The sequence below is a fragment of the Dromaius novaehollandiae genome, chromosome 4 (genome assembly GCF_036370855.1).
Source record: "Dromaius novaehollandiae isolate bDroNov1 chromosome 4, bDroNov1.hap1, whole genome shotgun sequence".
Taxonomy (NCBI): Eukaryota; Metazoa; Chordata; class Aves; order Casuariiformes; family Dromaiidae; genus Dromaius; species Dromaius novaehollandiae.
The window spans coordinates 18495279-18522991 of NC_088101.1; the positions used below are offsets into that span (position 1 = coordinate 18495279).

Genomic DNA, 27713 nt, shown 5'->3' on the forward strand with positions numbered 1-27713 from the left:
TCACCGTCCTGATGACAGAGCACAACTTTCTCTGGACAAGCTGGAAGTTGGGCAGGCATGAGTAAAGAAGTCCCTGAGGCTCGACCATGAGCTACAGTCCTGCCTGAACACAAGTGTCGACTCAAAGGTGGGAACAATGCTGGGGTCACAGTGAAACCTATCTAACCTTTTTACAGGCATTTCAGGTTTATAAATCAGCATGAATAATGCAGCCTCTCAAGCCACAGAGCTCGGTGGAGGAAGGCCAAAGCACCTCTTGAGCTATTTCCTCAGTTAGTTTCTCCAGGACCAAAACCTTTGAGCAGAAAAGTTTGGCCTGCTTTGACCTGGACAGACTTCTCCAGCATTTTAAGTAAAGCATGACAGGCTGTCTCTCAAACACAGCCTCACTGAGGTTGGGTTTGGGCCCAGTCTAGTCCCAGTAGCCAATGTCTGCAAGGGAATTAATGGCAAAAATCACGTGAGAAGAAGGAAGAAAACTGACACAAATGTTGGTCAGTGTCAAGAAGCAGACTATGCGCCTACCAGTTATTTTCCCAACATCCTAACTGGCGGTTAATCGGCGAGGCAGCCCGTTAGCAGCGCTCTTGTACCGCGCGGCTCATTAGCGAGCATTAGAGCGAGGTGTATTTCATGCACAGCAGCAACAGCAGCCTACAGTCACGCCAAGTACTTCTGGAGCACACTTTATTGAGCCACACTTCAGCTGATTAAACTAATTATTACTACAGGCTTAATGAAGTCATTCACCACTCGACATAAGGCTTTATAGCCATTATTAAGTATTTGTCTTCTCTAAATTGTAAGAAGTTCACCTGAAAAAAACCACAAAGTTTGCCTGCTTAAAGGAAAAGTGATAGCCCTCCACTTGGTCACCAGCTTTCTGATCCGATCGAAGCCCCCTGGCCGGCTGTCGTGTTCCCTGCTCATTGCTTGCTACATGCGTGGAAGAAAAGTCTTCTGTTCTTTACAAGCTATTGAAATTCAAAACACACAGCAAGTGCATTGACACAGCAGAGTTGCACAGCACAGGACTTCACCTTTTTTCAAGAGTTCACTTAGAAATAACTCTGAGTCTCCAGCGCAAAGTGGTGGAAATCCAGCCAGCTGCTTCTGACCCCCACCACGTCCAACAGCCCTTGCAGAAATTATCCTGTTTTTCTTGAGGAAGCTTTAGCAGCCCTGAAGCACTAGCCGCCTACAGCACTACAGTACTTTGCTTCAGAAAGTGTCTCCCCCTTCAAAGCCATTTAGCAGCTCATTAAAGCAAGCTCTCCTCCTGCCCGCAGACTTGCACCCTGCCAGTGCATTGCAAGGCACAGCATTACCAGAGGCATCCAAAGACCCCCTTATTACAGTCCTGTTTTAAAATACAAATAAAAGAGGAGAGAGGGAGGTGGGAGAGGCACCGCGAAGGGCTGCAACACTCACCTGCTATGTCTGGCTGCGGAAACCCTCCCTGTATCCACTCCGAAACACGTGCGGGGCTTTCACTGCTTAGGCTGGCAGTGGCAACCATGGCAAGTGCAGTGCTTGGGCTCCAGACAGATTTTTGTGCTCTTCTGGATTACTGAAAAGAAAGCACATATCACACATTTCAAAACCTGGCATTAAGAGAGACTGTACTGGCTTAGAGTAACTCTTGAGGAAGAGAGGAGTTGTCTCTCGGTTCAGTCTCGCTACGTAAAGCAGACTTGCACAAACTATTTTCAGCCCACCAAGCAAGGCTGCTTTTTTTTTTTAATTTATTTTCATTTTTAACAGAAAACATACTTTACAAAAACAGACCTTAAGAAGCAGATTAGAGAGAGTTAGCTCAGCCCAGACAAGCCACATGATTTCACCTCACCTGCTAAAGAAAAAAAACTTGGCAGAAGTACCACTACAAATCAGAGATTTTAAACAGCCACCTTTAGTTTCACTGAAAGCAAACCACTTTAAACAAAGAAAAAAAAAGAAAAACCACCGTGAACAAGCCCACAAAAAATAACAACCAGCTGACACCACCACCACCACACCCCTGCAGCCACAGCAGCTGATATACCCCTGCCACCCTCCTTCCCCACCTGCCCTGGCTTCCTCCTCTCCCCACCCCATTCCCGTGGTGAAACCTTCCCCCTCTCATTGCCTGTGCTGGGATTTAGGGCATTAGGGATTTTTGGGGGGGGGTGGTGGTGGTGGAGGAGAATCCTCCTCTGATCTTTCCAGGCAGCAAGCATCCTGGTGAGGAGGAGTAGGAGGAAGAGGAGGGGGGATCCAGCAGGGAGCAGGCAGCAGTCCCTGTGGGCCAGGGGAGCCCCACGGATGTGCGGCCCTTCGTGCAAACAGCTTTCTGAGCTGGCACAGATGGGGCTGGTGTGCTTTGGGCTTTATTAAATGCAGCAGCTGCTGTTTCTGGATGAAACAGAGGCTGCTGTAACACGGGGCCTAGGACCACACCGGAGCATGTGCTGCCAGGCCCTGGCTGCGCTCTTCCCACCGAGGCAGCTCCTGGTTTATCCCAGCCAGGGCTAGACCCAGGGTGCAATTATTTTCCTGCCTTGGTGTTTCCCAAGATGAGGCTTCACGGCTCTGGACAGCCCTGGAAGAAAGCAGCTCCCACCTTCCCACGAGCTGCACGTGGGGTGAAATGGCACCTTGAGCCATATGATGTTCCCAGTAAGGACTTAAGCTATTAAAACAGCCTGCCCTGGCCCTAGGGGTAAACCGCTTGTATGCGGCTCTGTGGCCACCACAAACATGCACCTTGCCATAGCGACGCTTGGTCATTTGTATTAATACTGTCACGGGTGTGTGTTTATTCTGCTTCTTTGGGAAGAGCTCAGTTTGTGACATGTTTACTACAGGGCTGCAAATAATTTTGGCTTGCTAATAGCCTTGCATTGCTCCATCTTCTCTCCAACAAGAGGGAGCAGGTTGCAAGGTGAGACTGAAGCAAGTTGCTCCTCCAAAACACTTTTGCATCCTCTCTTGGCAGTCCTATGAAGGGTATTTCTTGCAGAAAACCAATCAGGAAATACAAAAATGACACAGAGATTTTTAGCGCATCTTTCTGTGCAGCGGGGCAAATACCCCGCAGGAGGTTCAGAGTCAGGATTTTTATGGCATCCTTTTTAAGAAGCCTTCAACTGGCTGGTTAGGTCAGCAGTTCATTAATTAACACTTCTCATTCACCTGGAGTCATTTTGGTCAATGGGTGCCTGGAACAGCACCAAAGGAATAAAAATTACTAGTCTCTGGCTCATTAACCTGATTGATTACTGTTAATCTGGCAGCCACCTCTGCACAGGAGTCTGCTTCCTCACACCAGGAAGAATAAACCCCTCATTTTAGGCACTGAAAAGTCTTTACAGAGTGTTCTGCTACTATAATTGCAGCTGCCGAGCAGTAAATCCATTTCCAAGAGAGAAAGCTCAGTAGTCTGTGGGGATTCACAACTACATTACGGAGAAATGAGCCAAAAAAAGAATTTTTTTTTGAAAGTTACAGGTTCTAGGAAAATAAACATTTGTTCTGCTTCCCTCTTGGAAAGAGGGAAGAAAAGAAACATTTAGGCAAACAATTCTATTACTATTTACATAAAACATAGGCGGATATTTGCTCCATAATATGTTAGCTGAAAAATGAATAGTTGAAATATATGTTGAAAAAATAGTTGAAAAATATGAAACTGCATGGGAAAGTGCAAGAATTTCTGCTAAAAAGTTCTTTGCATTCTGGCTCTGAACAGACCCAAACCAGGATGTACCAGTAAAGTCACCGTTGTGCTACTGGCTTGAAAATGGTTAATATTAGGAGTTTCCACAGATGACCCTGATCCTGGGGACAGAAGTGATGGGCATAAATGCTCACAGAAGAACAGCAGAGAAGGATTTTTAGTTTTTTCAGAAAACTCTTCTGCTTAAGCTGAAGGAAAATCTCCATGAGCTGCCAGTAACAGGAGAGACTGATAATCAGGTGGTAGCTATTAGTTCATAGGTTTCACTTACATAGCTCTTCCCTGCCATGAAAGACGATACATTTGTACATAGTTAAGCACTGCTTCTGAAATCCATATGTTCTGTGTGAGTTATAGATACATTTCTAATTACTTGTTTCTAAACAGCGAAAAACACCACACAGCACCTTAATTGGCAAAGTGAGTAAAACCAGCTCTGCTGAATTCATGGTAATTACACCTGCCTACAGCAGCCCCTCTCTGTGCATCACTGATACCGGGATATGCTGCCAGTTGTGATGAAACATGAGCTTTCAGGGGCCTTTCTTATCTTATAGTTTCTCCTTCATAAGAAGAAAAAGCTTTCCAGGTGTTTTTCTACAGACTGCTGAAGTATTTAAGTGGTTGAAGTCACTGACCACAGTTTCTGACAGCACATTCAAAGCAGATTATAGTCTCTCTACATGAGGTGTTGCATTGCTGAATTACAATAAATTTTGAAGGCTTTGGGGGCGATAAAAGTAACCCTGGTATGCAAAAGAGAGTGAGTGGTAATTCAGACTAATTCTTAGTAGAAAGCATACATTTGTTAATTACAATTACAACTGCTTTTTGATTCTGAGATAAGCAGTGGTTACCATAGTGACTCATTCCTTAAAAATAATTTTTGCCCAGGGCTGTATAAAACACTAAGATATTTGCCTTCACAGAAAGAAATTTGGGAAGATGAATTTTCCAAGTCTTAGGCTTTGTGTATAAAAACACAATATGGGCCATGCGTGAAAATTAATACCCTTTTGGTTACTGCCTGAAGGTCCTTATAGGAATGTTTACCTGCAAGTATAGTTATGGAAGTCGTCTCAGATGTGGTGCATACAAGAAGTCTTGCAAACCTTTCAATTCCACACAGAATCTGTGACAGAATTTTAACCCCCGCATGGAGAATCAGAAAAAGCGGAGAGAAGAAAGCAGAGAGCATATTTGTCCTATAGAACAAACCGCCCACTATTTCTTGTCATACTGGGTTAAAAAAAAAGTTTTCTATTTTGCTTTGACCAGTCTTAGTGTACATTTATCTACTAGTAAAGCTACCAGCATTTCCCTGTGAAGGTTTAGGGAAAAATATTCTGAAGTCTCAAGCTTCTGCTCTAGTTTGAACAAATACAAGATTTGATGCAGCAAGCAAAATATAATCTTCAAGGAGGCTCATATAAATTATTATTAATCGATAATACCTTACCATCAATAGCTTCTTGTGGTAATCGTTGTATGTCTCCCTTTCTGTCTTGTGGATTTAAAGGCCAAAGTCTGAACTTGACCAGTGTCGCTAGAGGTCACAGCTCCAGTCTTTAGAGAGGTGTCATGAGGAAGTGCTGCTTAATAGATATATGTGAAGAACATCAAATAGAAAAATTAAATAATACTGTAAACACCATTTTGAAAATTTATAAAGTGACATAGGAAATCACATTTAATGGGAAATTCTCAAAATAGGGTTTTTTTCCTCTCTTCAGGGAAAAGAACACATCTCCTGCAAATTAATAACTGTAAGTCAACCAGAAGGATGTTACTTTGCTGCCGCTGGGCAAAGGAACAGCAGGAAAATACCACCCTCACTGAAGCTAATTGCAAAAGTCCTACAGACTTTAGTGGGGTAAGGTTTTACCTTCTGGACTTTAATCCATCTATGTAACAGCATGGACATACTGACAGAAGAAAAACTCGTTCCTGTTTGTTCCACATGGCCACATACAGACTATGTGCAAGGCTTCATGAAGGCACATTATATATATATGTATGTTATATTTGTAATAAGTATAATTTTATAAATATAATATTTATATATAAATAACCCGGAGAATACAATTAAACGTAATTGGTATTTACTGAAATATGCTGACATAGGAATCCCTGTGCTGGTGCAGGGACTGCTGGGTCCTTGTTATGACACTTGCTCTGATCCCAGGAGTACCCCAGATTTGCGAGAGTACTGAGGTGGCATCCTCTGGTGTGTGAAACATGGGATTCTCACTTTCTGAGGTCTCCTCCTGCCTAAAAATCCTGCAGAATCTTAACCATTGTGTGAAAAACCTGATGCTGTAGCTCCAATAGACTAAAATACCAAGCCAGCTAAACCTGGGCTTAGTTTAGGCTGTTGATTTTAATTAACCTTTATTTTTTCGAAGTTAATAGGTGCAAGCTTCTTCCTTCCTGAAAAATTGCAAGGGATAGGTGCTTCAGAGGAGCTATCGCCACCTTTCTTCAAAGCTGGCCTGCACAGGAGGAGATAAAACACGTGTGTGCCCTTTTCAGCTTCCTTACGATGCACAGAGATGGTGCAGAAGGTTTCTCTCCCCCACCACCTGTGAATATTTTCAATAGAGACTTTAATTAAAAAGTGTTGGGTCTCACAATAAACATCTCCTGGTCCCCTACTAGGATCCTCTAGCAATAGTAAGAAAGACCAAACTAGATTGCCCTAAAATATCTAACTTACTAAAAGGTACCCCTCCTTTCCCTCAATGCTCCCTTTTCCCTCTTGCTTGCCTCCCTGCCCCCCTAAACCAAATCATCAGACTTTTCAAGCTCTCATGCAATGCCAGAGAGAACAGGAGAAGCAGCCCAGTTTTGTAAGAATCCTATAGCTGAATGACATTTGGATCTGCAAACAGACTTCTATCACGGGGAATGAAATCAAAATTGATCTAGAGAAATCCTACCCCGAGTGTTCAAAGTAGCAAGATGCACAAAAGGGGAGGATGGAGAGTTCTTGTCTGAAGTTCATATTTTCATCCTCGCATGGTTAGGAGACTAACATTTTTGGAAAAAAAAAAGAAAAAAAAAATCAAGCCTTTTCCTGCAGAGAAGTGAAGAATTTTATTGAAAAGCAGCCAGAATCAATACGCAAACTCTACAGCACTGTTGTGGGTAAATTAGTGCTTGTGGACCTTCGGGGTTCATTTCCCGACCTAAACTCCCAGCCTGTTCTCTGGCAATCCATACTTGCCATTTACGTACAACATCACCTGATGTATGAAATGTGCAGTGCTTTAGATATAGTCAGGGATAGATTAGGTGAAGCTGGCTTGTCAGACAACACTTGCAATTGCATATTGGTAATTCCAATACCATGGTAATTTCAATACTATAATAATTGGTAATTCCAATACTATGGCAACAGGCTAATTCCATATGCAGAAAAAGCATTAGCTCTAATCCTTTACCTTTGCTTGCTAGATTTAGGTTTTGTTGTGAAGAGACTCCCTGGTGGACAGAATAAAGCCTACATTTCAGGATAGTAAAATAAGTCTTGGAACTAGTATACAAACATGAGTACTGCAGTGGAAAGACAGACAAAAGTTTGGCTGGTTGTTTAGGAAATCCATAATCCGGCAATTTTGAACCATCACCAGTTTAATGCATTGGCAGCGAGCTGGGATGAACTCGTGGCCGCTGGTTTGAGTCCACTGCAGGGTCACAGGCCCATAGTGGTCAGGGGGAGCTGAGCTCCAGCAGCTAAGCTATTCCCTTTTACAGTTGCCCTACCATTTTTATACATACCATAACTCCCCCTCACCCCTTAAGTCTACTTTTTGACTAGAATTCCTCCAGTAATTTTTTTTCCCTCTTATCTACAGTTTAGGTGAACTATGCCCATTTTATGGCAGGAACTAACCACTTTCTTGAAGTTTAGGATCCTAAGCGTAGCACATGTGAAAAAATAAACCACAGCCAACATACCCAAATACAGTTGGCTGGGGCTACATTTTTCATATTTTGTTTTTCATGCTCACAGCACTATTAGTTAAATCACTGGGTAGCAGAGGTGTCCCATCCATATTTCACACAGAGCATGCAGCATGGATATTTTGGCATGGCCCAGCATGGGCTGGGGCTGAGGGCAGGGAAAACTTAACGTTTAAAACAACAATGACTTGGAATATCCCGTTTGTAATAATTCACACTTGAATTTATATACATTGAATTTATATACATTTATATATGCACATTGAGTCTCCTTCTGCCTTGGTCAGCAGGTCTGAAAAGCCTCTGCTACCACCAGCTATTGCTGCTGTTGGTAACTGTTTATCCACAGTGAGCATCTTGCCAGGTACACGCTTTGCTAAACTCTCTGAGTCCTGGAGATGAGGCTTGTGTTTCTGTCCTCAGATCATTTCTGTGTTCCCCCTCTGAGTGTGTCTCCACCATGTCCCCATTTGTCTCCAAGGCCAGAGGCCGGAGCCAGACCTGCCAGAAATCCTCACCTTTGGAGGCAGCAGGCACCCTCTAATCGCTGTTATTTCACTGACCCTTACTGCAGGGATAGTTGTAGCAATGCTATTGCTAGTGCAAAGCCCAGCTGCTGCACAGGGCTCCTCAGCAGCGCTACTAGCTGTTAACGGTGATATAAAAATTGTCCATTGAAATTTCCTACAATTGCTTAATCATAAAAATTAGCCTAGGGGCCATCCAAAACCAAAAGCAGGATCCTGACAATGTTTCACTAAAACAGGAGTTTCTTTAGGGAGGTATACCCTCCAGGGTCACAGGACACTTCAAATGGTGCCCAGGTTTTACCCCAAGAGCCTGTATAGGGTAGACCTATACATGCATGTTAAAACAAGTCTAATTTCCACAGGATCTCCACAACCTTGTGAGCCGCTGTTAGCTCTAGCACTGCCCTGGAAAGATTGCAGAGAATTATTGTTATAGTTATTAGTCTGATGATTTTCCACCTTTTAATCCCTTTCTGGATTGATCACGGCCTGTGAAGAGCTTTTATTTCCGATACAAAATTATTCACAGATTTTTTTTTTCTAGCCACTAAAACCTGAAGATCATTCCTCATGATCTTCAGAGAAATTACCTATGATAATTTAAATGACAAACTATCTAAGCCAACACCACTGCAAATTTTGCAAGTTGAGACTCGACTAACTTTTGCAGCTTGCACCGTGCTGCTTAGGGCTGGCCACATGCCTAAGCCAAATTGCAAAGTTGATATGGAAATCCAATCTGAACGTGGTAAAATTTGAGCTAAAAATGACTTTCAGATTTGAGCTCTTGAATGTTTGTAGAAAGCAACAATGGAAAAGGAGTGGCTAAACACACATTTTTAATTACAAAAAAATAAAAAGTTTTGGGAAGGATTATCTTTCTGCCTATGATCTTTCTACGTGGAGGGCTGCGACGTCGCCGGGGTTGAGTCCCCTAATGCAGCCCTGTGCGAGGCAGCGGCCTTCACACCTCCCTGGGGAGCCAAAACCACCTTTCAACTATGCAACAAGACCCCTCTGTCATCAGGCACGTGTGTCATTTAGATTCAAAATAGTCTTACAAGAGGCACTGTACAGAGCAATTGAAAATGAAAATTGCATTCACTTTAGCTCGAATTACACGAGAGACAGCTTTTAAATACATTTGCTCATCTCCTGGTATGGTTAATGAAGCTGCCCTCTTCTTAACATAATTGTAATGGAGACAGCTCTATGTTATATAAGATAATATAAGATGTTTTGATATAGTTCTTTTCCATAGTGTGAGATTCAGTAGCATAAATGTAGCACTTGGCAACCTAGGGTATTACCAATTTAAATGACTGCAATTAATTTTGTGGGGAAATTAAATCCGAACAAAAATGTATGGTTTTCATTTTACATACGATCACTGCTCAAGCTAGCAAGTTCCAAAAGAAGTGTTTGCATAGAAACATTTTATTTCTATGGGGTCTCCAGTTTTTTTTTTTTTTTTTTTTTTTTTAAAACCACACTCTACTGTGTTCAGCAGGGCCAAGTCAGAAGTAAAGAGGAATAACCAGAAGGCTTCTGGATGTGCTCTCCTAAATCTTTACCCACAACTGATTTTAGTTACAGGCTGAGGCCCTTCCCTGTGAAGGGATGGTGGGAGTCATCCAGCGGGATGGGTCACCACACGCCCTTCCTCATCCTCAAAGCCCAGCGGCTCGGGGCCCTGGGACCACTGATTTACCCTCCCCGCTTGGTGGGGAGAGAAGCGCAAACCCCCTAGCATGAAACAAAAAGGTTGGGTTTTCAGCACACCAGTGTCAGAAAATTAAAAGCTAGGGCTGCCTGCGCGTGGGGATAAAGTTACTGCCAACAGCGCATGATGGGAGGCACTCCAAAACGGAAAGCAAAACGTGTCTCTGTGTGCAAAGAAATCCTACAACTTTAATTTGAAAATTTAGACCACTGCATTGGCCATTTTCCTTCTTCTACACAAGCGCAATAGCTATGGCACTTAAAGAAAGTCCCATTGTACTATTTTTTCAGCCTGAAATTGCTCACAGTCCAAGGTGGGTGGCTAAGTGGGGCTGAAAGCATGGTCTGGTTTTGGCACTGCAGCAGGGAGAAGGATTAGGAGGAAACAGCAACAGATGTACATTAGAAGGTGCTCCTGCATTAAGAGCAGCAAGCCATATAATTCAATAGAGTCAAAGACTAAACTTAAAAAAATCTCTGAAGTGTTTTTTATGTTTTTTTGCTAGCCGAATTCAGTCTGCAGTAGTCTTGCTCTGCTCTTTTTCTTGTGTTGTTTGACATTTGTCCCCCCTGCATTACTGGGAGACTTTACCAATCTTGTGTTTGGGTGGACTTTCTCCTCTGCTGCTCAGGCATTTTTTCAGCTGGGATTGGCTCTGCGTTCTTGTCTGTAGTTAGGATAGCCACATGCTTCCACTTAATTTTCAACCTACATAAATCAGGCCAGAGTTTAACACAGATTCCTCATTTTTGGCCACTTCCAGATCAGCATGCCCATGCTACCTGGCAAAAGCGACAGCGATTTAGAACCCAATGGGACAAAGGAGGTGGAAAGTGCCGTATAACTTGCTCGTTGGGGCTGATGGGGTTCACTGAAAGCCAGGCTCCAAGAAGCTGTGGATATTCAGCTGGCTGGAAGTCAGGCTCGCTGAGATTTCAAAGCTTGAACAACCTTTCTTAGACTATATCTACTCTAGCAATCAAAGACACTGCTGGATTTTTTTTTTTTAAAAGACTTATGTAAAATCTCTGCCTTACTTGCCAAAAATTTGGGGTTGGACAGCATCATTTCCCTGATAGTTTCCCTTGCCTGTCCTAAGAGCCCAAAAGTTTTGGCAATTGCAGTTGCTTCACCTATGAATAGCAGATCCAAGCAAAGCCCCTTATGGCAGTTTATCTCCAAGCAAGATATTTTCATCTAATTTCCTCCAACACAACACACGCCGTGTTTAAAACCAACAATAACAACATAACTTAGAATGAGGAGGGTCCAAATCTGAAGACGCTAACCAGCCTTGCATTGCTGAGGACAGATTGGAAAGGGAGCAAGAAGGGCAGACAGGAAAAATGCTCCAGTTGAAACATGCTGACCAAATCTCTCCCTGAATGCAAAGTGAGATCCCTCCATCTCATTCGATTTGCTTAAAATATCTTTCTTAGCATCCCAGTATTTCAATACTTACTCCAGAAGGATAAAAAAAATACATATATATGTACACCACAACTTGCTGCCACTGCTGGTGAAGATTTATCTATGTTTTAAAGGGAAAGAGCACTGCTGATGGAAATAAAGATGATGTAGAGAGCGCCTGGAAAGTCTGGCTCTGCCTCAAAGTCTCCAGGCACTGAGACATGAAAGGTGCAAATATTACAGCCAAAATGAGTTTAAGATTTCCAGACATAGGAGTGAGGAAAGTGGGAGGGCGAGTTCAACCTATTCTTAACCACTCAGTACTTTGCTGATTAACTAAAACCAATAGTCATAATAATGGAGGAATCTGTGAGAAACTATCCTCCTTACGTATAGCATGAGCTCAAAATAATCTTATGCCGGTCTTCATGTGATGTGTTATTGTCTGAGCCCTCAGTAGTGAGAGGTAACATGCCAGTGCCCCATGAATATGGCGTTTTTCCTGACCTGCCAGAGTTCTCTCCTGGGAACAATCCTGGTGCAACCTGAAGGGGGGAAGAAAAGAAGGGCAATGAGGCATGAGAAATTCTCTATACCTCTTCCAAAAATTTCACCATGAAAGACGACATCTGCAGGCTACTTGCAGGAGTGTGCTCTGGAGATTCGGAGAGCTTTTTACCATTACATGTAACGTACAAAAGCATTGCAGGTAAGATCCTGTGAAAGAAAGTGCATTTCTCAGCACGGAAAGTAGGATACAACTCCCGTACAGTTTGCGCAAGGGAGCTGAAAGTCTCTTTTGGAAAGACTTCAAAGGCTATCTTGAGGCAGTCTGGCTAGGGGCTGACTGCACACTGCCATGTTAGGAGCTCTGTTCGCTGTTAATTGACTACTGGAGTTTGAAATGAACTCCTAAAAGCAGTGAAAAATAATTGTAAGTAAATATATTAAATTTTTAAGTCTTTGTCCTAGTGAATGAAATTATTGCACATCGCAAGTAACCATATTAAGACTTTCACAACACATCTTCCTGCCTTTTTTCTTACTGTCGATGAAAATGTTTGTTTCAAGGGAGTTCATCACTTGTTAAAAGACTCCAAGCTGACAGCATAGGAGAGAGCAGCTCTCTGCTGAAGCAGAGAAAACATGCAAAAAGAAAGAAAAGAGAAAAGAGGCATCTTTACAGTGCACCCATCCGGGGCAGAGCTGCAGAATTAGGGTCAGTGCGGCCTTCACTATTCCCTACTTATCAGATCACCCCCGCACAGTGCAAGCAGGGTGCCCCTTCTCTCTTTGGGAGCTTGCAAGGGTTACAGCAGCCAAGAAAGACCAAATTGCAAAACGCAACTCAGTGAGGTGACGACAGACAACCTCTACATGCCAGAGGCAAAGACAATAAGATGCGCTTTGAGGCGGGTCCGATGCCTGCATTTATTGCACACTGTGTATATGACCCCCGCCCCAGCAGGTAGTGCAAAGCCCACTAGCATGGGCGTTCAAAGGCCTTGCTTAGAGCTAGCAATGTTTTATTTTTAAGCAACCTCAATTGCAAATTTAGCTCACGTTCCCGTTTGGAAACATTTCGAGTTGCTCCTAATTTCTGCAATTGTATTTGCCATTCCCCAAATTGCTAACGGGAACAATTTTCCGTCACGAGTGGTTTATTTTGACAGTTCCAGATGTATGGTCTGTGTTTTTTGACAAATACAGGAGAGATAAAATACTGATACCTGGCAGGGGAATAACAAACAGCAAACTCCTAGTTAACATAAGATTTGTATGAGGACTCCGGTGTGCATCATATATGATTACTAGGCATACATAGGACAGAGCATGGATGCATTTCAGTATAGGCAAGCAGAAATGGAGCCCACGGTAGGAATCAGTGAGGGAAAGAGGCCTGGACTGTGCTGGGAACAAGGAGTCAACAGCAGCTCCTGCATCCAACAGGCTGACGCGGGTCATCAGCGACTGGCCCCTGCCCTCACAAGGAGGGACACTGCGCTGCAAACACAGGTGCCAGTGGCATCCACTGTCTCATAATTTTGGGAGAAAACATCCTGCTCAAAATACAGGTCTTGTCTTTAATGGCCTGCAGGCTAAGTGAGACCTGCACATTTAACAGGATTTGGTTTAGCTGTTACGGATGTCTCTGTCTGTTAAAAACACTTCATAAGTACTTTACGTGTTTTATTTTTCCTTGAAATTTTTTCCTATTTTGTCAGTAGAGTTTTTCAGTTTCTGGGGATGGAAACTTATCTGCTCCCATGGAAAAATAAACCAACACGGACTTCACAAGCTGGTTCCTATCCATCATTTCTGGATACAACACGCTGAGTATTGATCTAAAAGGCATTTGCAGTCAGAATGCCAAATTTCTCTTTGCTTGGATATAAAAACGAAATGAAAGGTGGTTATATCATTACACTGACATTTCCAATCTACTACTAATTTGAATTAAAGGATGCAAGTTATCCTATATGGAAAGTACTGTTTTCTTTTATAAGGCATTTGTGTTACTTAGACTTTTTAATAGATATTTTGGGGATAGGAATTATTTAGTGATCTTTATTACAGTTCATGGATTTCATAGCTTGTATATTTAGTATGTTACACATTTACTTGTTCCAATAGATGTCATGGAAATTAAATCCAAACTGCTGCTTCTCTTTTGTTTGCTTATTTCAAAACTGTTTCATTAACAGCTTGCAAAGCAAACCAGTGTTTGCCAAAACTGTTAAACCAAACATAAAGCAGACATGCGCAAAAGTCACTTTGACAGCCTGCCGCTGCCCAAGGGGGGCAGGGTCTCCCATCCCTCCCCATGTTCTTGGGACATACAACATATAAGACAAAGTACCTGCAAAAACCTTTGCAGATTGAGTTAGTAACTCTAGTAAATTCATTATAGACACAATGATCATATGCACCAGTAAAACCTGCTCCAGACTCTCGCAGAGACCGGCTCTGGGGACTATTTATACCTGACTGTGATATATCACGGAAAGGGAATTTCCTGCAGAAGCCCCACAGGGTGTCAGTGATGACAGGCCCTGGGTGGCATCATCTCAGCAAAAAGAACAAAGAACAGGTACAAGAAATAGTCTCTGTCTGAATTATGAATCATCCCAGCCTGTGTGAAGCCCAGAAGCACAGAAGAAGGTCTGGACTAATCTCATCTGTAGTGTTTTAACTTGGGGGTAGTTCCCTATCTCCTCCCTGGTGCTCTTTTCCATTCTGGGTACACCCCAAGCAGCTCATAGGACTGACCTGTTCCTTCCTCTCTAGATTCCTACATGCCTCATCTGCAGTAGCTATTTTGCTGGTTTTACACCCCCACACCTGGTGGATTAGGAGGCGGTCTCTTAAGAGCCATTGCAGCCCACAACCAGCGACTGCAGCTCTTGCAGCGCCAGCTGCGGGACACGGACATGGACACCCTGGATATCTATGTCATGAAATTCAGACCAAGAGCTAGACCTCAGAGCATCTTGCAGGTGGAAGGACATAAGGAAAAGAAATGTGGCGTGGAAACAAGATGACAAACTATCTTATTGAAGGATAGCAAAAGATGAAAACATTATGTTTTATGATTCCGTATTATTGTGAATATGAATAGTTGTTACCTAGCTCATTTCACAATTGCATTATGAAGTAACTACCATAAAATGGATCATTTTAACATTTCAGTTAAGCCCAGTTATCTTTGGGAAGATTATCTTCACAGCAGTAGATTTACAAAGGCTATTAAAAAACACTAATAATTTCTTTGTGTTTAAAAAAAAAAAAAAAGCTCAGCATGTCTGGTTTGAATTTTTGGGGAAAACATTCAGGCTTTTCAGAACTGACCTTTCTCATCACACATCTGGTTCCTCTGGTTTCTATTCTAGGGCAATATCTTCCTGTTCAGCTCAGCGTGTGTGCGCTCTGCTGGAGAGCTCTCCCAAAAATACTTATGATGGGCTCAAACTTGCACTGAAAAAATACATAAAGGAAATAAGAGTAGGTGACATCCAGAAAGATACTCTGGCTTGCAATCCTTGTGCTTATTTATTAGCAGGATTCAGAGGTTTTTCCTCCTGCCCCACTTCCTTTTAGGAAACTATCCCGACAGATATAAAAGCTCCCGATGCCAGAGATCTACTATCCCTGGGCAGCCTGGTCCAAATAACCCTGTGGATTAGTTTCCATTTCTCCTTTTGGCTCCCTGGATATTGTTATACTTTTGACAGATTGCCTGGAAAAGGTTCTAGTGTTAGGTATTTTCTACATTTTTGAGTACTTCAATGCTATTGTTACACTGCTTCTTAACTTGTTCTCCAAAGAGCTACATAACTTGAGCTCTTCCCTCCCATTACACTCAGTCCTCAGACAAATCCCCCAGGTCTCATAAAACTTATTTTTCCCTACACACTCAGGATCCCAGACCAGATCAGAGCTAAGCAATTTCTTTTAATATTATTTTTAGTGAACAGTAAATTAATTTTAAAAACGCACTCTCAGGAAGATTGAAGCTCTCTGTCAGTCTGGGCTGAACTCAATTAACACATTGGGCTGTTTCTTTCCCTCCTGTCAAGATGTCAAATCATTTCAGAAAATCTGAGAACTTTCAACTATTCCTTCCGTCACCATGTCCATACTGCAAAATTCATCCCAAATAAACAAGCGCTCCCTCCCCTTCTCCAAGCCCACTGAATAAATGACCTGAAAAATGGAATATTTCAGTTCTGCTTCAAAAACATATTTCCAGCAGGGGCTTAGCAACAGCCCCGCTCCAGCCTTTGTGCATGATGAGCCAGGCCATGGCAGGATCCCCTGCCCCGCTCTGGGGCATTGCACTTTGCCTGCCCTGAAACGCAAGCCCCGGCAAGCCACTCGGCTGGCGCTAGAAAGCTTTAAGCAAAGTGAGGGATGCTATGGGCTGTTTTATTTGCAGATCTAGAAGCCTGATGCTCCAAACGCCTCTGAGCAACTCAGAAATGCCAACTAATGACCTAGTTAAAGATAGGGGGATGGATATCTCTTCCAACAGGGGCGATACTTACTCCCCCCACCCCTTCGTTTTTTCTTTCCTTATAAACTGATCTAGACAGGTCTTTTCAGAGAGTGTATTCAAGCCATTGTCTTTATTTTTTTATTTTAGACTCAAAACAACAAGAGCCACTTGCAAATAACTTAAACAGTCCACTAAGAAACACTATGAGATCCAAGTTTTGTTGTACCTAAAGTCAGAACAAACTTTCAATTCCTTCATAACTTAGTGTGCAGACTGTGCTGGTGATTACTTAACTGCATTCACTTGCATCAAAGCCTGAAGTTTAAGAAAAAAAAACGCATGGGAATTTTATTTTCCATAAGAAATAATGGCCAGCAGCTTCCTAGCGAGGAGCACCACACAGCCAGCACCCAGAGGAAACTTTGGGAGCGTCTATGCTGTGCGGTGCTACCAGCTCGACCAGGCACTGAAGGCACCAGCGCCTCTACAGGGCAAAGCACACAGAGAAAGCTTGGTTCCTGCATTTGCTCTTGGCTTAGTGTTCACTACGGCACTGCACTGAGCTGCTATCCTCTTTACTTTGTGCTGCATGTTGAAAATTGTGCCCGGCCTTTGTACCTGAGCAGCATGCAAGTGACAGGGTAAAAAAAGACCACAGAGAAAACTGGGCTGCTTTGCTGCTTCTGCCAGCAGCACTGCTGTTTACTCCTTGCTGACGCTTACTGCAAGGTGAGAGTGAGCTGGGCATCCTGTGGTTCATATTTCAGAGTCTTTCCTAAAGCCTTTCTAAAGCAGCTCACAGGCTGGAAAAAACTGAATCCACCTGCTCTAACACATGCCTCTTATTGCCAAAATTACCCACGCTATTTTTACAGTAGTGCACAACCTGACAGCAAATTGATACGTGATTGTTGTCAGCCTCCTGTTGGTCTCTGCCTGCAAAGATGAAATACTGCCCTGGAGGCACGGGCTGTGCGCGCGCTCCATACCAGAAGGCAAAAAAATCTTTTTTAAGATCTCAGAAGGTAATAAAATGAGAAGCGTGAGAGATCATCAAAGTAGTCAGCCGTCATCCATCCTTTGAAGGAATTACAGGAGGACTTAGCAGCAAGTACAAGAAGGCTGATGCTATTTAAAGTTGCCACCCTTTACTCCCTATAGTACACTGAAACAAAGGCAAGAAAATTGTTGGGATGTTGACTGACTATAAATCTGGTTGGGGAGTTTGGTACAGAAAAGAGAATGTAACATAACCAGATGTAATTCTCTTTATAATCAGTGCCAATCCACTTAATAAAGTACATTAATGAAAGGCATCAGTTTGCCAAACTAGCTATGGCTTCATAACATGGTGCTGGGTTCACAAGTGAATCCAGCTCTCCCCACCCAGGTGTGGGCACATAAGGGACTTTGCACTATTTTGGTGCATTGCACCCATTGCAAGAGATATTCTCCATTTTTCACAACGCTGCTCCATAGTTCAGCGTGAAATTGAGCCACTTGTATAATTATTGGGCCCTGAATCAGAATTTGGTTATATCACAGAGACAAAGAGAGATCAGGTGCCACTCAAGCAAAACTTCTGTCCTAGGCAATATGCATTTACAACACAGACACCCCACAATATTCCAGGCCTAGGACCCAGCCAACCCTAAAATGAGCATTTTATTTCTGAGTGAATTGTGTGCTACCAGCAAGTGCACCAGTACCTGCCATGCTGCCACCTGCCTGGAGATCAGCGTGCCCCCCAGGGCAAGCTTTTGCCCCACAGGATCTTCATCCTCCCCGTGGCTCCCAAGCCAGGGCACCTCTCCAGCTCCTAGCTGATTTTAGCAGGCAAAGCAATTCCAGAGTTTCCAGCTAAGCTGGCCCAAGATCATCTCACGCCCAATTAACTTCTGTATTTGTATGCACTGGCTGAGGTTAATTTTTTGATTAGTTATGCTTTTTTGTGAATTAAACAGTGACTGCAAGTCCAAACCTGACATGCTGTAGGCTCCTCTGTTAGGGACCCTGTGCCATCACTATTGAGGAGCTGGTGAGGAAGTCTTGTCTCCATGAAAGTGCACAGAAGCCATCAGAGACCACCTCTTACTAATTCTCTTGAAGGCGTTAAGACTAGAAATTACCAACACTAGGGCAAAGCTAGTGTCTAGCAGATTACTGTTGTGCAAAGCCAAAAAGAGATTGATTCTCCAAGAACAATTTCCCCTCTCCATCATTTTTCTGGATTTTGTTTTCCTATTTTCTTTTAACAGGCTTATTGTTTTTTCTTTTGAACAAACTGATGTTTTGGCACAACATATTTACTGAATTTTTGTTGAAATATTTGCTAGCCATCTTGAAGTAAGACCCTAAGATCTATGCTGTTAATAGACCCAGCATCTAGAGTAGTGCTGAAGTATCCCTGTGAAAACATATTCACAACTTGCTGCTGATTCCTGGAAGTACTGTCCATTCACCAAGGGAAGAGCTGACACCTGACTGAAATTTTTCAGACGGACCTGTGTAGAAGATATCCACGACACAGAGTCACGATTACCTTTAGGAGAAAGCTACCTAGAAACTACAAGCTTGATAACGAACTGAAAAATATCTGGGGCACCAAACTTCAGAAAATTTCTCCTATATACAAGCCTGGACCGAGGCGTAAATGAGAGTCTCTTTTCCACAGAGATCAATAGCTCCACGAAGCAAAAGCCTTACAGGTGTAAAGATAAACAATCTCACAAGTTTTATTCTAGGCGTTATCCAGTCGCTGTTTCAGTATTTAGAAGGGCTGGAATAGAAATGTGTAATTACTAGAATTTGAACTTTAGCTAACCCCATTATTTCTGATAAAGTAGGGAGATGTTTGATAGCAGTCTCCCAGGACCCCTGATGCCACCTGAGGCTGCTTGGCCCTGGGGGTGGCTGCTGAGACTCTGTCAGACAGCAGTACACTCTGGCCATATTCTTTTAGTTATTCCATGCATGGAAGGTGTAATATTTAATATTACATTTCACTTACTTGTATATATTTGATGTTACATAAGATTTTTGATTTAGGATGGTGATAGAAATCACCATACGAGTTTAATTACACTGAGCAAAATACAGCAATTGCAATAAAGAGTTCGATCACAATCAAGTGCGCCTCCCATTACCGATCTGTATGATATGGTCACCAACACAATACTGGGCGTCCTCAGTCTCTGGGCAGGAATACCTAGGTTGAAACCAGCTCTAGTCCCCCTCACCACCCCTGGGGCTGTGGCACCTGGGGTTTTGCTGGGCATCCCAAAAACCGCCCCTGGGGCTGAGGCACCACAAAAAGGCTTTGGGAAACAATACAGGCCTCAAGAGCAGTTATCAAGAACTAGAAAGGTCCTAAGGTATGTAGAGAGCCAAAAGAGGGATCTGGGGTACAACAGAGAAGTAAAGAGGGGTCCAGAGCAGACTAGAAGGGTCCTAAGCGGACTAGGAGACCAAAAAAGAGGCTCTTGGGTACAAGGAAGGCCTTGGGGATGGAGGGTGGAGCAGCTGCAGGGGAATAGGGGGATCCTAAAAATGGCATATATAAATGGTATATAAAAATGACAAGAAGAAAAGTAGTTTTGCTGAAATACAACCTTCAGCAAAGACTGATGAAGAGGCCCCGGCTGGTATCACAGCTGTATTTGGTGGGAGAAGAGAAGGCTATCTTCTTGCTTGCTATTGGGCCCAGTTGGATTTTGACTTATTGCTAGATGTAAAATAAACTGTTCAATACCCCGAAACACTGACAGGACAGACATCCTCTTTGCATTACTCATGCATCAAAAAGCTATTCCTTAAGGCAATATGTTGGTAGCAAATGTAAGTGGAAGATTAGAACAAAAACCTACCTGCCTAGTTCCCTGCTTTCTGCTACTTTTTTTCCATTTAACTCAGTGTGTGTAACAAGAATCATCATCTCCGCTTTGCCTTGTTCATGCACAATGCTACTGCTTCACGCTAGCAAAGTTACAAGGAACTTTTAAAATGCCTTAAAAAAAAAAGTTTAAGAAATGACAACAAGCACTTTTGTTCACCTTTGAGAAACCATTTCAAGGGAGCAAGATCCTTCGAGATTGTATTACAGATTTTAAGACTGGGCACAGCAAAAAGAATCGGGCTCCAAACCTTGAGTTTATAAATGGAGTCAACAGCAAGCTTTTAACTGTATTTGTTAGGTATAAATCCTGATAATGATATGTGTGGAAAAGACCAGGTGGTGCTGATCACAAATAGCTCTTTTGAGTGCATGGATTCTTTAACGGATTTTTAAGGGAAGCTGGGCTATCCTGGGGAGACAAAGGTACCTCTCCCCTCCACGACTTGGTTACGATTTCACAAAAGGGCAAAAGCTCACCACTAGATGGGGCCGTGGAAGAGAGCAGCCCTCCAAAGAGAAGAGCTATAGATACCGTGCAATAATACAATTCGTCATCCTCTGCTGTAATCATTAAGCAAGAGATACCCACTGCTGCTCTCATGCGCACAGACACTGGTATATACCTCAGCTGCATGATGCTAGGAACCAAATGGACACGGTAGTCTTAGAAACACGTTAAAGCAGACTCACAGTGCTTTGCTCAACTAGAAGACAAGCAGTTCGGAGGGCAACAAATTCATTTGTTCTCAGAAATAAACATTTTTAGCTACACTGACTCATGCAGGGATGGCGTAGGGAAGGTGAACGCCAGCTGGGGCTAAGGGCAGGGTAGAGGGAAGAGAGGTCTTGCCTGACGCTTGCAGCTTCTACAGGGAATCACTCACTGTGGGTGCAAAAGGCAACACAGTCTGAGATGAGACTGAAATATCATGCAAACAGCAAACGCCTTTTCCAAGTGCCCAGCCTTCTCACATCTAAGTTAGCCACCATGTCTGGGTGCAGCTGTGGGGCTGAGCATGTCCAGGTTGGGGGGGGGGGGGGAAAGAAAAGCCCCACAACTCCCAGCCCCACAGCCACCTGCCCTGCCCAGGTCCCCAGCACCAGCAACTTACACCTTCAAAAGCTGCATTAAAAACAAACCCTCAAAGCAAGCCAGGAGTCTCTGTGCTTAGCAGAGGCTTGTATCAGGAAAGCTGCTGAGCAATTCAGGGGCATTTCTTTTTACTTCCCCACCACTGGGGACCGAAACGCAGTGAGCCTGTCTCCCCGTCAGGGTGAGGCAGGGTTATTCCCCCAACAACATCTCAAAGGGAGCAGGGGCCCAGTTAGGCTGGGTGACTTCTCACAGGCCAGGCTGGAAACCCCCAGCCGAGCAGGGGGTTAATCCCAAAGCCCCCCTGACCATGTGTTTCTCCCCGGGGCTGCTGCAAGCTCACCCACAAAGGGGATCCTCTGCAGGGCTGATGCAGGACTCCCAAGAGCAAGGAGCCATCTCTCACCTTGCTGCTGTACCTGCCCTCATACACAAATGCACTTCAGCCAAGCAGAAATAGTACCAAACAACCATAAAAATAGAGAACTCACCTGGGAAAAGGAGACAGGGGAGGAAGCAGAGGGCAAGCATGAGACACAGTGCCTAATGCATTGCTTCCCAGGTGCTGAGTTTCCGTGGTGGAGCCAGCAGCATCAACACCTGAATAAAATAAACAAGGTAACGGGAGTCCTGTGTATCTCGTGGCAGGCTCCTTAGCAGGGTTCAGTCCCTTGGCTGTCTGCTTTAGCCCCTCAGTGAAGCAGAGTATTGCAATACAAAGTTAACAGTTGAAATGGCTTGTAAATCACCAGAATTAATCAGCACGAAAACATGGCACAGTTCACATCCAGGTCCCATTTTATCTCTGTCTCCAGGAGGTCTGGGTCGGCACCCTTATCCACTGTGTTGAGCACAGATTAAATCACTGCAGTGCATTCAGATTAAGTCATTGCAATCTGTGCTTGCAATGAGAGCCCACGAATTTAGGGATGCATTTCACAGAGGTGTGCAGGAGGGACCTGGGCAGGCAGCAGAGCGCCAACGGGCCTGGCCCCATGCATAGGGCTGCCATGGGGGAGGGAGAGAGGGAGGGACACTCGCTCGCAAGTGCAAGCCGTCGCCAGGCCTGGCAACCTAGGTGAGGTCTTAGCAGGGGCAAGCACTTAGAGGGGAGTTTTCTTGAGTTCATCTTCAGGGTTGGGCCTGCAAGTCTGAGCACCTCTGCTGCTCAGTGCTCCTCACCCGGAAGAGCAAACTGAACCTGAGATACAGTGAGATCAGCCCTTAAGTGGTTAATGGTATTTGGTATCACCTCATCTCTCTCCATTGTATCAAATGTGCATTTCATTGAGGCAATCCACTAAGTCTCAGGTGTAAAGACTCTTTCCAATTATTATTATTATTATTATTTTTTTTTGGATAGTGACAGCTCTTTTGCTGAACTCCCTCACAGGAAGCCTTCTTTTGAAAGGGGAAGCTGTGGGGATTACAGTAATATATTCATGGGGTTTGTGAAAATAGGATGAACGCATCTGAGTGTGATCAAAATAAATGCCTGTATATAGCGCTTTGGGCTGTGATGGGAGGGGACATGGAGAGAGGAAGAAGTTGGCACATTGTACCTCCAGCTGTGTGCTGACCCGTAGAAAATGATAACTTCATAATCTGAAAGGTCCAGAATGGAGGCTGTTTTGCCTCTCCTTTGGGTTTTTCTTGGGATGGAGCTGAGTAGCAGAGTTCTGCACTGGATCCGAACTTCCCCCAATTACATAGATTTCACTTGGCACGCTCCACCTAATCTTTCCTCTTTCACCTCACTAGTTAAATTCAGAGAATCCTGTCTTACGCATAAAAGCTGTCAAAAGAATTACTTAGAAGTACAGGAGCTAGAAAAGACTTGAACTGTAAAGCTGGCAGCCCTTAAAGAACTGCAGGGACTATCCAGCCCATCTGGTGCTCCTGTATGCATAGCAAACATGCTTCTGACTAGTTCATAACCATGGCACATGCAAAATGCTTAATTACTGTTTCTTAAAAATACCAAATTATCTCCTAGAGTTGGAGACTGACAGTCACATAGTCTCCACAGTGTTACGCACTGCTGAATTTCTGCTGTCTTATTCTCTACTGTTTTGTACTGCCTGTAATTGCATTGCATTTTAATTGTTTAGTATCGTCAGTGTCAGCCTCGGGGGCAGCGGAGGTGGTGATAGCAGTACACATCAAATTACTACCAAAAGAGCAATGAAACAAAAAGCAGAATGGGGAGGAAGGGAGAGAGGAAGACAAATGAACTGCATACATTAAAAAAGCAGCAATCCTGAACAGAGAAGTGTCCTACTGATGTAATAAGAAAGGTGAAAGTTGTTAATAATAATAAAGAGCATAATAACACAGTTGCTCTTCCATCAAAAGCACCACATCTGGAAGAATTTAAAGCACTGCTGAAAGCAGAGATGAAAAACAGTAAAATGCTCCTTGCCTGCAGAACCCTGTTTTCCCTCCCGGTTTTATTTTTTGGGGGGGCGGAGGAAAGTTTTTGCCTGCTGATACTTGAGTTTTGTGGTGGTTCTGGTCAGTGCTATTCCCTTGAGATCTACAGTAGGGCTCCAAATGCTGATATCTGCAGGTGGGGGACACTGATACACCAAGGCACTACAAATACTGAAGCCACTGCATTAGCTCTGCCACAGAAACCCTGCAATTTGAAGCAGCTAGGGCTCTTTTCCTGCGGACAGGTTTGTAGTTTGCCCTCAGACAGCCCAAGATGCTGAGCTCAGGCTGCAAGTTCAAATCTCTGCAGCAGGTTTTGAAGGAAACTGCAGGGCTCAGCGCTATCCTGCCGCACCAGGAAACTGTAGCAGAAGTTGTCTTTGGGCTGCCTGCAAAGCTGTGGAGGATGAGACGAAGCAGGACATGGGTGCTTTAAGACATAGTCAGTGCTGCTAGCAACGAAGACACTTGTGGGAGCAGATGGGTTTTTGCAGGACCTCCAAGCCAACAGGGAAGCGGGGGGAAATAATTGCGATCTCTAAAGTGAAGCCTGAGAAAACCCAGCTCCTCCCTTTGGCACTACCTGAGTGGCTTGGGACAACCTGAGCCTTGGGGTGGCCGTGATGAAAGCTCTTGCATGTGGGAATGGTCTGCGGTCAGCACCTGCACCAGGTGTCAGCTGGACAGGGGACAAGCCTCTGCCACGGCCCTTTGCTGAGGGCAGCCTGTGGGGGGTGACAAGCGCAAGTTGAGGAGATCCTTTCAGCTGTGCTCGCTGAACGTTTCCAGAGGATTGGTGTTTCACGTTAGCTGCATTCACTGGGGTTAATTAAAGTCTATGTTTTATAGATTGCCCTCAGCTATAAACTGAAAAAAAAATGCCTCAGCTGGGAATCAATAGAATAATCTTTAAGCTCATTTATTTTATTAGATATAGAGTCCTAATTTGAAGAAATTGAGGAGCCATAATTAACGGTGCTAGAAAGGTCCTGAGATGTATGTTTAGACCCTCCTCAGAGCATTTTGCTTGTAGCCATCCCGCATAATATGCTAGAAGACTGCCACGCATTAGCAGCTGAGCAGTTAGGTCAGATCAATACTCTGATGAGCTAACTCCAGGGACCTCTCTGGAGCTACAAAAATTGAAAGGCAATTCAATAGCTAGCATGCTTTATTACTCACTCTTGGCAAAATTTAAGGGCAGGCTGCAAACAGCAGCTATGCCGCAAAGGGGCCTGACCTGGTATCACAACAGAAAAGCCAAGTCCTGTGGTCAGCAGAGGGCTGTCTGTAACCGAGGCATCCCGGAGATATTCCACGTGCCCACCCCGCTTCGGAACCCATTAAATGTATATGCTTTAGGCCCTTCTTTCAGTCCATCGGGCATCTACAGGCAGTTCAGCAAATGGTTCCTCCCTCTTCAGTGGAGTGGAGTCTATCTTAAATTTGGGGATTTTGGAGGATGAAGAATCCAGACAATATTACGGCTTCTCAGACAGTGTCATCACCAGCAGGCTGTACAGTTTTCCCACAGTGAACAAAGGTCCTTTGAGGATTTTTTTATTATTATTTAAGCACTTTTATGAATGGTGCCATAAGCAGCATGTAAATAGTCTTGCCCACAGACTCCTGGCCGTGCTGACGGTGGCAGGGTCTCCTGCAGGGTGAGTTTGTTTCAGCCACTGCCAAGTCCTTTCTGAACTCACGACAATGCGGCAAAGCCCAATTTTAGCACAACTGTTCTATCATGAATACAGGGCATTCCTGCGTGAATAATCATATGTCACCACTGCTCATTACTGACAATTGTTTAGGGAACTATGAGCCTCCTGCCAGCCCAGGGGACTTCGAAGGCTGCATACATACAGTAAGAAAATCATGGACACCCACAAGTCAAACCATGTGTCAGACATTACAGGAGAGTCCAGAACTGCAGCAGTAGGTTGCAGGCCCATCACAAGGGGTGATACACCAGCACAGACCCAAAAGAGGGATCACACTGAGCCAAAAGCATTTCTGGGGCAAGACACTAAGGTAGACAGAGGAGCTTAACATCACTGTGAGGGAAATAATGATCATAATGATACCTGTGGTCAAATAATCAGAATAATAAATAAAAGAATGACTGGCTCATGAACAATTTACATGAGACCATCAGCCAATCATGCAAAAATATTGAAGTATTTACAAAAATTAATAGGCAGCTAGCAGGATTTTTAAAAGCACCTGATGCCTACCTCTTCAGCCCCTACTTTTTAGAAATAGATTTCATATAGTTTTCTATGCTATTTTCTCATTTCTGTATCTTTTTCCTGTGAATAATGATTGAAGTATTTTTCCTTCTGGTACTTTTTCTTTTATGTGAGGCAAATAGGTTGCTGGATATAGCAGCTTAGAGCAGAAAGTCAAATGTCAATACATGGCATCGCAGCTTTTTTTTGTTTTTTTTTTCTTTAGTGTCCACCTGTCTTGGTGGACACTTCGGGACTGGGTCCAAAATCCCAGTGTACTGCCTGGATTTGGTCACTCACAAAATATTGCAAACCTTTTAACTGAAAAGGGTTAGGTAGTATCTAGGAAGAATTTGAGGGACCTTTTCTGCCCTTAAAGATAGTGATTAGCCTTACCATATTCCTCCCAGAGCTTGCACACCATGCTGATCAGCAATCAGGCTCGGAGCAGAAGGGCTGAAAATCTCTCTCCAGGCTATTCTCACAGTTACTACCTTTCCACTGAAATAATCTGTAATTTAATAGATAATAATGCTAATGTTTTACAACGACGTTATAGGCCATGCAGACACCACTCCATCGTGATCAGCGGGCTAGCCCACACTTACTTTAGGACCAAATGTTCCCTTTCTCCCGCCCACTTGAAAAACTGGAGCAAGAGGTTTTGCCCAGAGGACCTAGAGGGCTTCTGCACAATTGCTCCTATTTAGGAACACATCTGCCCCACTGCCCTTTAAAAGAATTCAAACCATTGCTATAGGATACTTCTAATCCTAAATGAGTGAGTATGGCCGCTGCAGAGGATTAAAGGAAATAATGATTTTAAACTAGTCTAGTTCTTTGAGTTCACGTCTGGATGTGGAACTGCCTCTGGGCCTTCGCCACAGGCTGCTCCAGCTATCCCAGGGTATGCAATTACCACAGGTAACTTAACAATATTACTATGTTAATAGTGATGCCCTCTGCCTTATAGAGAAGGGAAGACTTTTGGTATAGTAAAGCAAAATAATAACCAATTACTGCTGCTTACATTGCTGCTGTTCACCTGTAAGGATGCCAAAGCACCTGATGATACAACACACGCTACCAGCAGAATGCTGCAATTTCTGGACCAAAATGTTTCTCCAAAAAATAGCAATATTTGACAATTTAAGAAGGAAAAAAGCAGGAAAAACTAATTTCAAGAAAAAAAGAAAAAGATATGTTGAATTATAAACAGACAGAAAACGATTGTTTGAATTGAAAGTAGCTTACTGTTTGGGAACTGTTTTGGGAACTTTCACCAAGCAAGGTAATGGTTACACGCAAAATATTCATTCTGAAATGCAAAATTAATAGTTTTTAGTGCATCATTAGCTAATCCCACTGACTTCAGATCTTTTATGAAGTATCAAAACATCCAAAGTTTTTACTATATTTCAAGAGACAGATATACTTCATGCCAGTATTGCAGTATTTCTATTAATGTCTCTGTTACACTTGAACATCTGACTCAGATTTTTTTTCCCCCAAGCTAAGTCTGACTGAGATGAACAGTGAAAAAAACTACTTTCTCCTAATAAACCTGAGCCCCTCAGGCTTTACTGATAGTAATTAATGATACCCAAAACAAAGTCTTTGCTAGCCAATTCAGTTCTTTATTCTTGAATTATAACATACAGGTCAGAACCATATGCCTGACCTAAAAAATTGTTTACCTAGTAACTTCTAAGCAGATC

General features: G+C 43.5%; 1 protein-coding gene across 1 annotated transcript; it reads right to left on the minus strand.

Moving 5' to 3' along the window:
- On the minus strand, positions 1–27340 carry DDIT4L (DNA damage inducible transcript 4 like). Its single transcript, XM_064511565.1, is given in 8 exon segments — positions 1–165; positions 167–412; positions 839–936; positions 1432–1570; positions 5178–5310; positions 21823–21931; positions 26392–26506; positions 27250–27340. Coding segments are annotated over 4 exon segments (597 nt in total). The 5' UTR covers positions 1520–1570; positions 5178–5310; positions 21823–21931; positions 26392–26506; positions 27250–27340.
- Between the last annotated feature and the right edge of the window lie 373 nt (positions 27341–27713).